The following is an 11,321-nucleotide window of genomic DNA, read 5'->3' as shown; positions in this document are numbered from 1 at the left end:
GTCAGCACCCTGAGGCCCAGGGCTTGGGTACTATACTAACTTTTCACTGATAAACCTGCCTGCCTCCCTTCCCCCATTCCTAGGAAAGACCAGGCACCCAAGACCAGTTAGCATCTGTTGACTAGGGGCTATAACCCACCTCTACACAAGTATACAAGCAGTATTTAGCATACATAGCCTATACACAACAGATATGAGCAGAAATACCTTTATTCAGGCTCACAAAGCAAAGTTACAAAGACATCCAAGGTGGGAGTCAGCCTAGTCCCTTCCCCACCTCGATCTGCCCTCTGCTTGAACCCAGTCTCAGAAGTGGGGGAGTGGGGGTCTGCAGCCAGAATGGAGAGGGGGTCGTTGGCCCACAGGCCTCAGGCGCTGCCTTCAGCTATGTCTGCAATTTCCTCTCCCTCCTTCCTTCCCTCCTCCTCCCTAAGGCTCCCGCCAAGAAAGCCTCCCCCTCACCCCAGCTCCAGCGGCGGCAGGGACGCCCTGGGGCCGAAGGGGGGAGGGTGCCTGTTAGACCGGGCAGAAAGAGGACTGACCCCAGCTGCGCACTCATCACACGTTGCCCGCACAAGCTCTCAGCCCAGGTGGAGATGCACGTGTGAGCCTGGGCGGGTCTAGCCAGGGCGCCCGTCACTCAACTGGGCTCAGGCATCCCCTGCTTCCTTCGGGGTCTGCAAGCCTGCACCGGCCGGGCGCACCGCGCACCGCGGAGAGTCTATCAATCATTAGCCTTGTCTGACCCGAGCAGAGCTGGCCAGCTGGGCGCACTGAGGTCTGGGGCCCAGCAGGAGGGACCCCAGGACTCCCACCCTCCCCAGTGGTTGCGGATCTGGGGGTGAGTGGTGGCAAAAACAAAGCAAAAGCCGCCCTGGGGGAGGGGGGTGCGCAAAGGGACCCTGAGACGTGAGCGGAGGACCGGGAAGCGGTCGGGAGCCTGAGCTCTTGGGCCAGGAGTGGTGAGTTCGAATGCTGACCGGCTGCTAAAGTTAGCCTCCCCCCAAACTCGGCGTTTTCTTCATCCGATGCGGGGGTGGCTCGGATTAAAGCCCAGGTGCGGGGCGGGGGGGGGGTCCGCGGGTCAGCCTCCGCGCCGCCGCTGTCGTCAGTGGGGGCGGGGGGGCCCCGCCACGGCCTCCCCCGCGGCTTCCTGTGACGGCCGCCCCCCTTCCTCCCGCCCCTCCTGCCCGCCCCGCCCCGCCTCTTTCCTCCGAGGAAACTTTCCACCGGCTGCTCTCTCGGCCCGTGTCCGGTCGCGCCGCCGCTGGGAGCCGAGCTGGGCGGACGGGGCGGGAGCGGCGGGGCCGCCCCCGGGTGTATGTGGCCGCCGGCGGGACGGACGCAGGGCCTCGGCGGCGGGGCGGCGGGGCGCTGACGGTGAGCGAGCGGGGCCTGCGGGCGGGCGGGGAGGCTGGCGGCCTCTGACCCGCCCTCACCCCGCGCGCGGGGACCCCGCGGGGGCGGCGGCTCGGGTCTCCCTCCGGGGCGGAGCTGGGCCGGGGCGCGGGGCGGGCGGGCCGGGGCGCTGACCTGGCCGCTCCCGCAGGCTGGCGGGGCGCTGCCCCCCGCGCGGCATGGATGCCCCGCGCCGGGACATGGAGCTGCTCAGCAACAGCCTGGCGGCCTACGCGCACATCCGCGGTGAGAGGGGACCGCGGGAGCGGGGTGCGCGCGTGTGCGCGCTCGGGCCCTTCCACTCTCCTCCCCCTCCCCTCCCGTCCTTCCCCCAGCCCTGGCCCCCAACCTGGAGTCTCCGGGGGTGGGGTGGACTCTCCATGACCTTTGCCCCCCCCCCCCAGCCAACCCTGAAAGCTTTGGCCTCTACTTCGTGCTGGGCGTCTGCTTCGGCCTGCTGCTCACTCTGTGCCTGCTGGTCATCAGCATCTCCTGCGCACCCCGCCCGCGCCCTCGGGGCCCGGCTCTGCGCAGGGACCCTCGCAGCAGCACCCTGGAACCCGAAGACGAGGACGACGAGGAGGAAGACACCGTGACCAGGCTGGGCCCCGACGACACGCTGCCGGGCCCCGAGCTGTCGGCTGAGGCCGAGGGGCCGCTCAGCGTCAACGTGTTCACATCCGCCGAGGAGCTGGAGCGCGCGCAGAGGCTGGAGGAGCGGGAGCGGATCCTGCGGGAGATCTGGCGCACCGGGCAGCCGGATCTGCTGGGCACTGGCACGTTGGGGCCCTGCCCCACGGGCACGGGCACACTGGGCCGCATGCACTATTACTGACGCCCGGCCCAGCTTCCAAGGGGCTCTGGAGTACTGGACATGTATCAGAGCCCAGAGCTGGTGGCCCCAGGACTTTTGGACTTGCCTGGGTTCCTGAATTCCCCTGGTGCTATTGGATATAGACTGCCACTTTCTGCGAGGCACCCATCCCGGGTGGGAGTGGGAGGAGGATGCAAGGTCCCCACCTTCTCTTCCCCGGGAACGATGTGACCAATGAAAGTAGTGTTCTCAAGGACTGCCTCTCCCTCGGTTGCCTTTGCCTCCAATGGGTCCCCAGGCTCCTGCCACGCAGCTAGGCCTTACTGGAGTCCCAAGGATCCACGACCGCTGCCCCCCCCCACGTCACTTCACAGACACCTCGCCCCTCTCCAGCTCACACAGGACAACAGCACGCCCTCGCTCACATGCATTCCTACAGCAAACGCTTGGGCACACGTCCCTGTGGCCGCACTGTGCCCTAGACTCGGGCATAATTGCAGTCACACGCAGCAGGCCCGCGGAGCCCGGCCGTGACGCTAAGGGTGGCAGCCCCAGTGTAAGCACGCGTGCCTGAGCTAGGCTACAGGTGGAGCTCCTATCTGGGCCGAGGTGGACCGAGTGGACCGGAGTTCCTCTGGGCAGCAAGCGGGCGTGGCCGCCTGGGAGGGGTCGGGCTCCCAGCCCAGCTCCGGCTGCACAGCTGGATTCCGGAATGGGCCGGCTGTGGCTCTCCCCAGCCCGCCGCCGCCGAGGTCCAGCGCAGGGCTGGCGTCTTGAAGGAGACACCCTCTGCTCCGCCCCCCTCCATCCGGTGGATAAAAATAGCCGCGCAGGCTTTGGGAACCGTAATGGGAGCCACATGTGGGCCAGATGTGCCCGCCCGAGACCTCCAGGAATTCCAGGGGCCGGGCTGGGGCGGCCCCGCCCCGCCCCGTCCCGCCCGACCCCCCCCCCCAGCTCCGAGTGGCAGGCAGGCGGCAGGCAGGCCAGTTTACTTCCTTGCGTTTCCCAAAGCTGTGCGCACCGACTGGGATGCCAGAGCCCGACGGAGGCTCCTCCGCGCCCGCCCTCACCGCGTCTGCGTCTGCGCGTGCTTGAAACTCGGTGGTGGAGACTTCTCTGACTTCCGCAGCATCTGAGCCTAGTTGGGAGAAAGGGGGGGGGGGGTCAGGGCTGGGCCCGGGCCTCCCGCCCTCCCGCCCGGGCCTGCAGCCCCACCCACCTCCAGCCAAAGGCGCTTCTCCCTCTCGCGGTTCAGCTCCTCCCAGACGTCAGTCATTTGCTTCCTGGGGACGGGAAGCGCAGGTGAGGTGGGGATGGGGGGCGGACACCCCTCCCTCTCCCCCGGCCGCCGCCACTCACTCCAGCTGCAGCTGCAGCAGCTCTAACGCGCTCCTGAGGGACTCCACTTCCTCCTTCAGTGCCACTCCATCCGCCCGGTCATTCTTGCTCTCGGAGTTTTGCGGGCCCCGGGAATGAAGGGCGGGAGTCTCTTGGGCATCTTGAGTCTGCTTCGTGGTCTGTGGTGTCTGGGGAGTGGAAGATCTCTCTTTCGGAGGCATCTGCTCCTCAGGGGTCACCGCTCTGAGGGGTTCTGTGGGGGGCGCCTCCAATGTCGGAGTAGTGTCATTGTTGGCATGAAGGAAAGTTGTGGCCTCTCCCTGGGAAGGCTCAAGCTTAGACTGCAGTGGGGAGCTGTCCCCCTGTTTACTCATACAGACGCAGCCCTCAAAGCCGTGATGGCTCTGGGAGGGCTCTCCAGACGTCGCCCTCTGCGGGCTTTCCTCCGGGGAGAAGTGATGTATCTGGGTGTCTCTGGGGGCGATGTCTTCAGAAAGCACCTGCTCAGGAGTCAACGGCTTTTCTGGGGTGAGGGCTTTGTCCTCCCAAGGGACCTTTGGGTCAGGGGCTTCATCCTTAGATGGGGTTTCTAAAGCAGGGGTCTTATCCATAGAAGAGACTTTCTGCACACTGGAGGCCCTGTTCAGAGACCGGGTCGTCTTCTTTAGGCTGGAGACCTCATGGAGAGGTAGGGTCTTCTCTGGGTTGGTGATCTTATCCCCCGTGGGGGTTTTGTTCCTGGAAGAGCTCTTTGCCAGCCTTCTCTGCTCTTCCTCCTGTGGCAATGGGGGTGAGCTCAGCTGCACGCTCCACCTGACTCTCCTCTGCCCTTGCACACCACACCCCTGGCTACCGGCCTCTACCCAGTGTTCCCTCTCCCACGCTGCCTCCTACCTCTCACCTGACTGGGTGTAGGGTGCTGCCCAGGAGCCAGGGTTCTGGATCGCTTCTTGCCAGGTTGCCCTGGACCTCCACTGAGGAAGTTGCCATTGGCACCTATGGAAACAGGACCTCAGGGTCTGCTAATCTCTAATCCCAGCATACCACCCTCTCCCCCCAGGCCTCCCCAGCTGGGGGAAGGAGGCTCTCACCAGAGTCTCTGGAGGGGCGCTTCTGCCCATCCCCATTGGGTATCCAAGGCATCCTGGAACATGTTCCCCATCAGCCCTGACATGGCAGCAGGGAAAGCATTTCCTTTGTGCCCTCCTCCTGCCCTAATGCCCCCCTGCTCCATACTTTGCTTTGCTGGGTAAAGAAGTAGTTGCTGTCAGCTTCTTGGTAGTAGAGACGGATGGTCTGGGCATCGTTTTTTTGGGTTCCTTAACGAGAGCTGGGAGGAAAGAAAAGAGTGAAGTAATTTTTTTTTACTCATCCATCCACCTAACAGTCCCTGGCCCTGTGCTGCTGGGCTCTCACTATGTAGCCTAGGCTAATCTTGAACTCTTGGGCTCAAGTGAGATCCTAGTTCTAAAGGAATTAAATAGCTAGGATGACTGCAGGTTATGTAGTATAGGTTATATAGTACCATGAGTATAGTTTTATTTATTTATTTATTTTTGTCAGTCATGGGGCTTGAACTCTGGGCCTGAGAGCTGTCCCTCAGCTCTTCAGCACAAGGCTAGTGCTCTACCACTTAAGCCACAGTGCCACTTCCAGTTTTCTGGTGGTTTATTGGAGGTAAGATTTTCACCACTTTTCCTTCCCTGGGCTGGCTTTGAACCGCGATCCTCAGATCTCAGTCTCCCCAGTAGCTAGGATTACAAGCTTGGGCCATTGTCGCCCAGCTCACGAGCATACAGTTTTATCTATTTATTTTGTCAGTCATGGATCTTGAACTCTGAGTCTGACGGCTGTCCATGAGCTCTTCCGCTCAAGGCTAGTGTTCTACCACTTGAGCCATAGCACCATTTCTGGCTGTTTCTCTTTATGTGGTGCTGAGGAATCGAACCCAGGGCCTCATGCATGGGAGGCAAGCACTCTACACCACACTTTCCCAGCCCAGTATACAGTTTTAAATGGGGGTGGTTAGAGAAGGCCACTATGAGGGGACATCGAGGGCATCAGACATGTGACATTCATGTCCATAGACACACCAGCAGCCACTCTGGTATGTGCGTACATGCTAACACACAAGATTACAAAGATAGCTACAAACACAGTTCCACTGACAGTGAGCCATGGGGAGTGAGAGCAGGGAGTCTCAGCCAGACAGCAGACTTTACATTCCAGCTCCTTTCTGTGTACAGGTAACCTGTGTCCCACTGTCCTCATTGATGAAGCATAGATAGTACAACTATGTAGGATTGTTATGAGGCTGGAGCAAATGACTACTTGGCAGGGAGTCAGAGCTCAGTATGCCTTAACCAGGCCATATGGCTGATTAGGTATTCTGTAGGCCCTCCCACCAGACAGCATATAGATCCTGCTTAGGACACAGCTTTCCCACATTTTCTCCACTTAAAAGAGAGTAGAAGTACACACAAAAAAAGGGGGGAACTGGGGCTGGGAAGGTGGCTCAGTGGTAGTGCTTCCCTTGCATGCCTAAGGCCCTGGGTTCGATTCCTCAGCACCACATAAGCAAAAAGAAAACAGCCGGAAGTGGTACTGTGGCTCAAGTGGTAGAGCACTAGCCTTGAGCTGAAGAGCTGAGGGACAGTGCCTAGGCCCAGAGTTCAGGCCCCATGACTGGACCCCCCCCCCAAAAAAAAAAGCGGGGGGGGGGGAACTTAGGCCAGAAAGGCCTATGTGAGAGGGTAGGTAAGTCAACTCTATGGCTCCTGAGTCTGAGGCCTCAGGCATGGAACAGAGTTCTCACAGATAATATCAGATCATGAGCTCAGAAAGAAAGATCATAGGACAGTTGCCAGAGGCTCATGATATAATCTTAGCTACTCAGGAGGCCAAGACCTGGATAGGAGTTAGAAACCAGTCTGGGCAGAACATAAGACATCTCCAATTAACCAGCAAAAGTCTGGGCTAGTGGCATAGCTCAAATAGGAGAGCACCACTTTTTTTTTTTCTATTCCTGGGGCTTGAACTCAGGACCTGGACACTGCTCCTGAGCTTCTTTTGCTCAAGGCTAGCACTCTACCACTAAGCCACATTCCCAGCCTAGAGCACCACCTTTGAGCAAGCAATCTGAACAAGCATGACAGCACCTGAGTTCCAACCCCAGAACCAGGGGGGAAATAGATCATAAAATACTCAGGAAGACAGGCTACTGAGGCCTACCATATAGCATCCAGTATACCACAGACATAGCTATGTATAAAATATTTTAAATTAAGGATGTGGATGCAACAAAGCGCCCATCAGGAACAAATAGGCAGTTTTGGAAAACAAGTGAGAACTGATCTAGTGGAGATGAGAAGAGCATTCTGGGTGTTGGGAGGAAACCATGCAAACCCATTATTTACCTGTGTATGTTCAGCATATTTCTTGTATAGGTTAAACAGCAGACTAAATAGAGTCAAAAAGCTAGAGAGATTTAGTAAACCAAAAGTGCACTGAGGAGTGGGAACTTCAGAGCAATCTTCTGATCAGGTGATTGACAAGTCCTCTACCAGAAAGGCAACTAAAAAGCTGGATAAAAATGTCAAAATGACCACGTCATGCTCTAGGAAATTGTCCAAGGGAAAAGAAAAGTCAAGAAGCATTTATAAGTGATGGTGTTCGTGCTGCTCCCATGCCTGCCTTCTGCCTGCTGCCCGAGGATGTCTGCAGCAGGGTGGGGACACTGTGTGGACCAGCAGCTCCACAGCCTTGGTTGAGGACAAGCCACGAGATAAATCATGGGTAACATGTATTCCCATAAAGGATTGGTATTTGAAGTGTATAAAGAACTATAAAATTATTCAGAACCAGGAAAATGGGAAATGAGTCCACAGTGAATGCTGAGATCTCAGGATCTCAGTTCAAAGCTAGCCCAGGGCAGAAAGGTCCATGAGTATGGAACTCTTATCTCCAATTAACCACAAAATACCACTCTGGAGGTGTGGCTAAAGTGGTAGAGTGCTTACCTTGAGCTAAAGAGCTCAAGGTAATTGACAAAAAAAAAAAAAAAAACTCTAGGAGGCCCTGAGTTCCTACCCTGTTACTGACAAAAATAATAATGCTTCCACAAACTTTTTCTTTTTGCTGGTACTTGGGCTTGAACTCAGGGTCTTGGGCTTGCTCAGCTTTCTGGCTCACAGTAGGTATTCTACCACTTGAGCTACAGCACCACTTCCAATTTTCTGGTGGTTAATTGGAGATAAGAGTCTCAATGGACTTTCCTGCTCGGCTGGTTTTGAACTGTGTGACCCTCAGATCTCAGCCTCCTGAGTAGCAAGAATTACAGGCATGAGCCACCGGCACCGGCTTTTTTTTTTTCTTTCTTTCTTTTTGTGCCAGCCCTAGAGCTTGAATCAGGAAGGCCTTGTGCTCTTATTAGCTTTTTCTGCTCAAGGCTGGCGCTTTACCACTTGAGCCACATCTCCATTTCCAATCTTTTGCTGGTTAATTGGAGATGAGAGTCTTTCAGATGGATTTATATGCCCAGGCTGGCTTCAATCTTCAGATAGATAATGGGTATTAATTATTTACATATGTATATTTTGGTGTCCAATGCCTATTGAAAGGTAAGTCAAGAGACATATCACTTCAGTCACACAGATATACACAGAGAGCTATTCCCTGACAAACTTACAAGACACATAAACACATGTACAGTCTCATGGACTCATGGCCCATCCATGGAGAATGTTGATAACCACATTCTGACACATGCTAACATACAAACATATGAATTTTTTTTTTGCCAGTCCTGGGGCTTGAACTCGGGGCCAGGGCACTGTCCCTGAGCTTTTGCTCTAAGCCACAGTGCTACTTCTGGCTTTTTCTTTTTATGTGGTACTGAGGAATTGAACCGAGGGCTTCATGCATGCTAGTCAAGCACTCTACCACTAAGCCACATTCCCAGCCTTGACACACTTCTGACTCACATTCTTGTCAGGTCCTTGACCAACAAGGGAGGGGGCCCCATTGTATACTGGACCACTGGGGAAACTTCAGGTGTTTATGGGCAACTGGAGTGGTGGATCTTCCAGAAATCAATCCCAACCCCAGACTCCCTGGGTACCCACCTGATTCCTGAGGTAGCCCTTTCCGTGTCACCAGCCTCTTGATCTAGAGAGAAAAGAAGTGCCAGAATCCAAAGAGAAGTCCCCTCATGTCTAAGCTTGGGTGACTCTCTAGACAACACTATACCTTAGATGCTTTTAGGAAGCCTGGCCTATATGCCCTTCTATTTCCAGGAAGTGCAATGATTCTGTTTGTCCAAAATAGCTTTCCCCATGCCACCTGAGGGCCCAGCTCTGAACTTACTGGGGGTGGTGGCAGCACAAAGTTGTCTGGAAAAACTCCTCTTCTGCCTTGACACTCTCCTTCCCACCAGCCCTTGTCCTCTGTGGTCTAAGAGAAACATGAAGTGGGAGGTGAGCCATTCCTGTAGCTCCTCTCCCTTGGGTCCCACTCCTTCACAACCTCCTCTCCTGGGTCCTCCCAAGTATCCTCACACCTTCCTTAGAACTTTCACCAAGTCTCCTCTCCGCAGTGCCAACTCGTCTGGGGCCTCTGGCTCATAGTCAAACAGGACCCTGCAGGTCTCAGGGCAGAAGGCTGAGGGAAAGGCCAGTCCATTGGAGCTAACCCTCATTTATTAGGCTAATGGTTTCCCCTCCCTTTGGCTGGGTGCTCACCTGTCTGCAGGTAATCTGGAGGGCTGTCATAGGTCAGGCTGCTCAGCTAGTAGGAGAGGGGCAAGAGAGAAGATGAGCTTAATACCATCCCAATAACTCACCACCTCTTGGCCCACTATGACCAGATTTACCTTGGAATGTCGCTGGGGATCAGGACCGATTGAAGGCATATCTAGGTTACCAAGGCCTGGTGGGAATAGCAAAGTTAGGGACATGCTAATTCAGTTAAGGCATGGGAGGGGCATCAAGAAGGGTTTCAGGGTCAGGATACGTGCATCACAGACACAGGCTCATGTTACTGGGAGGGTCATTGGAAATAGAGTCTGGTCCCAGAAGGGGTCGCGGGTTCGTCTCACTTGGGGGCCCACTGTCCAGCAACTCCACAAAGTTGGATGGAAAGGCTCCCAGCTGCCCGTTCTTCTTCCCCAGCCACCAGCCGTCCTCAATCTAGGGAGGAGGGAGGACGCAGGGGCATCTGGTTCTGCCCCAAGGGGCTCTGTGCCCTCACTTCTGTTGAATACCCCCAGCTCCCCTGGTCCCTCGTTCCCCTTCTCGGCACCTCTCACCATTCCCATCGCCCCCACTCTCATTCCGCTCAACTCCCCTGGCTAGTGAGACACCGCATCATCTCCCCCAAACCCTCTCATCCCCTCATCCCCTCACCTCCTTTATCATTTCCACAGTCTCCCCAGCTTGCAGCTTTAGCTCGTCCTTCTGCTCTGGATTGTAGTTGAAGTTCACTTTGCACCATCTTTGGGAGCCCCAAGATTTGGTGGGGTGACCTGGATCACAGGAATGCGGGGGGGCGGGGGAGGGAGGGCTGCAGCTTAAGAGGGGGCCCGAGTCCCAGGAGCTGAAGGAGGGACGAGCCTCTAGCCCGACCTTTAGTGCTTCCAAGCCCCGCCCTTGGGCGGGGCATTGTACTCAGAACCAATCACAGATCGCAAAGCGACCTCACGGCCCCTCCCAGGGCCGCGCCCCATCCTCCCGCGCCGGGTTTACCTGGGTGGCGCGGGCGGCGCGGGCAGCGCGGTTTTCGCGCCTCCCCGGGGCCTCGCAGGGCCTCTGGGATCTCCTGGAATGAGCGCACAGGAAGGGGGCTCAGCCTTTGGGCGGCGCGCGGGGAGGTGCCCCGCAAGGCGTTCCGGGCCGGGCCTCACCTGAACCAGGCGCTTGGGGAAGAGGCCACAATGGCCGCCCAGCTCTCCGCGCAGCCAGCCCCGGGCGGGCCCCTGGCGCACCTGCCGGATCACGTCCCCGGGCTCCAGGCTCAGCTCGCCCTCCTTCTGCGCGCGGTATCCGGCCAGGACCAGGACCTCTGCGGGCGGAGGGCCCGGTGAGGGCGCGGCTCAGAAAGGCCCAGACGGGACTGGCCAGCCTTGGCGGGCGCGGCCCAGACCAACCCGACTCCACTCCGCGTAGAGGTCGGCGGGAGGGCCGGGTGGGGTGGTTTTATCGCTCCACGCCATTGCACATTAACAGTCAAGCCCTCCACACATACCCATGGCTTCCGAGGTGTCCTCCCGAGCCAGGTCGTCAAGCTGGTGGCCCCGGACTGGACCGGGTTAGGGTGGGACGTACTGTAATACGATAGAGCCCAGGAGGCGGAGACACCAGCCATAGGTCAGGCTCCCGGTGCCGAGGGGGCGGCCTGGCTCAACAGGTTCAGTCCCAACTGGATGACAGCAGGGTCTCAGCTCCCACACTAGCTCGTCCCCGCCTACATAACTTCTAGTTTAGTGGCCTTTCCTTCTCCCGGCCAAGGCCAGGAGGCTCCTATCATCTACCTGGATGCCAGGTAGATGCCAACTTCTGGCCTGCAAGCCTTTGGCTGCAGGGGAAGGCGGGGAGTGGTACATACCAGGGTGCCCCACCCTACAACAGGCAACGAGCGGCTTTAAGTACGGTCTACTCTGGTCCCCATTCTTGCTCTGCAGCCTTGCCTAGGTGCAGATGGGGCTGTGTGTGGAGGGAGGCAGGAAGAATGAACTTTGAGTTTATAGTCAAGCCCAGTGCTAGCAAGTCTGAAG

At 57.4% G+C, this 11,321-nt stretch overlaps 2 protein-coding genes across 3 annotated transcripts; one reads left to right on the top strand and one right to left on the bottom strand.

Annotated features, from left to right (window-relative positions):
• Positions 1–654: 654 nt before the first annotated feature.
• On the top strand, positions 655–2,465 carry Eva1b (eva-1 homolog B). Of its 2 annotated transcripts, XM_070008701.1 has the most exons (3): positions 662–1,380; positions 1,550–1,644; positions 1,803–2,465. In XM_070008701.1, exons 2-3 carry the CDS (start codon positions 1,578–1,580, stop codon positions 2,231–2,233), a joined length of 498 nt encoding a protein of 165 aa, XP_069864802.1. In that variant the 5' UTR covers positions 662–1,380; positions 1,550–1,577; the 3' UTR covers positions 2,234–2,465. The 2 variants fall into 2 exon arrangements, with proteins under 2 accessions (XP_069864801.1, XP_069864802.1); XM_070008700.1 differs by lacking the exon at positions 1,550–1,644 and having other exon boundaries at positions 655–1,380.
• Positions 2,466–2,539: 74 nt separating this feature from the next.
• On the bottom strand, positions 2,540–10,836 carry Sh3d21 (SH3 domain containing 21). Its single transcript, XM_070008699.1, has 16 exons — positions 10,793–10,836; positions 10,452–10,609; positions 10,294–10,366; positions 9,955–10,073; positions 9,648–9,738; positions 9,423–9,478; positions 9,292–9,337; positions 9,111–9,211; positions 8,918–9,004; positions 8,677–8,719; positions 4,790–4,883; positions 4,645–4,697; positions 4,455–4,549; positions 3,575–4,329; positions 3,435–3,498; positions 2,540–3,353 (listed from the first exon to the last, which is right to left on the bottom strand). Exons 1-16 carry the CDS (start codon positions 10,794–10,796, stop codon positions 3,282–3,284), a joined length of 1,911 nt encoding a protein of 636 aa, XP_069864800.1. The 5' UTR covers positions 10,797–10,836; the 3' UTR covers positions 2,540–3,281.
• Positions 10,837–11,321: the final 485 nt, after the last annotated feature.

This window comes from Dipodomys merriami, unplaced genomic scaffold, assembly GCF_024711535.1.
Source record: "Dipodomys merriami isolate MVZ:Mamm:240054 unplaced genomic scaffold, mDipMer1.0.p SCAF_71, whole genome shotgun sequence".
Lineage (NCBI taxonomy): Eukaryota > Metazoa > Chordata > Mammalia > Rodentia > Heteromyidae > Dipodomys > Dipodomys merriami.
The sequence above is the reverse complement of the archived record's forward strand: the minus strand, read 5'-3'. Positions and strand labels throughout refer to the sequence as shown.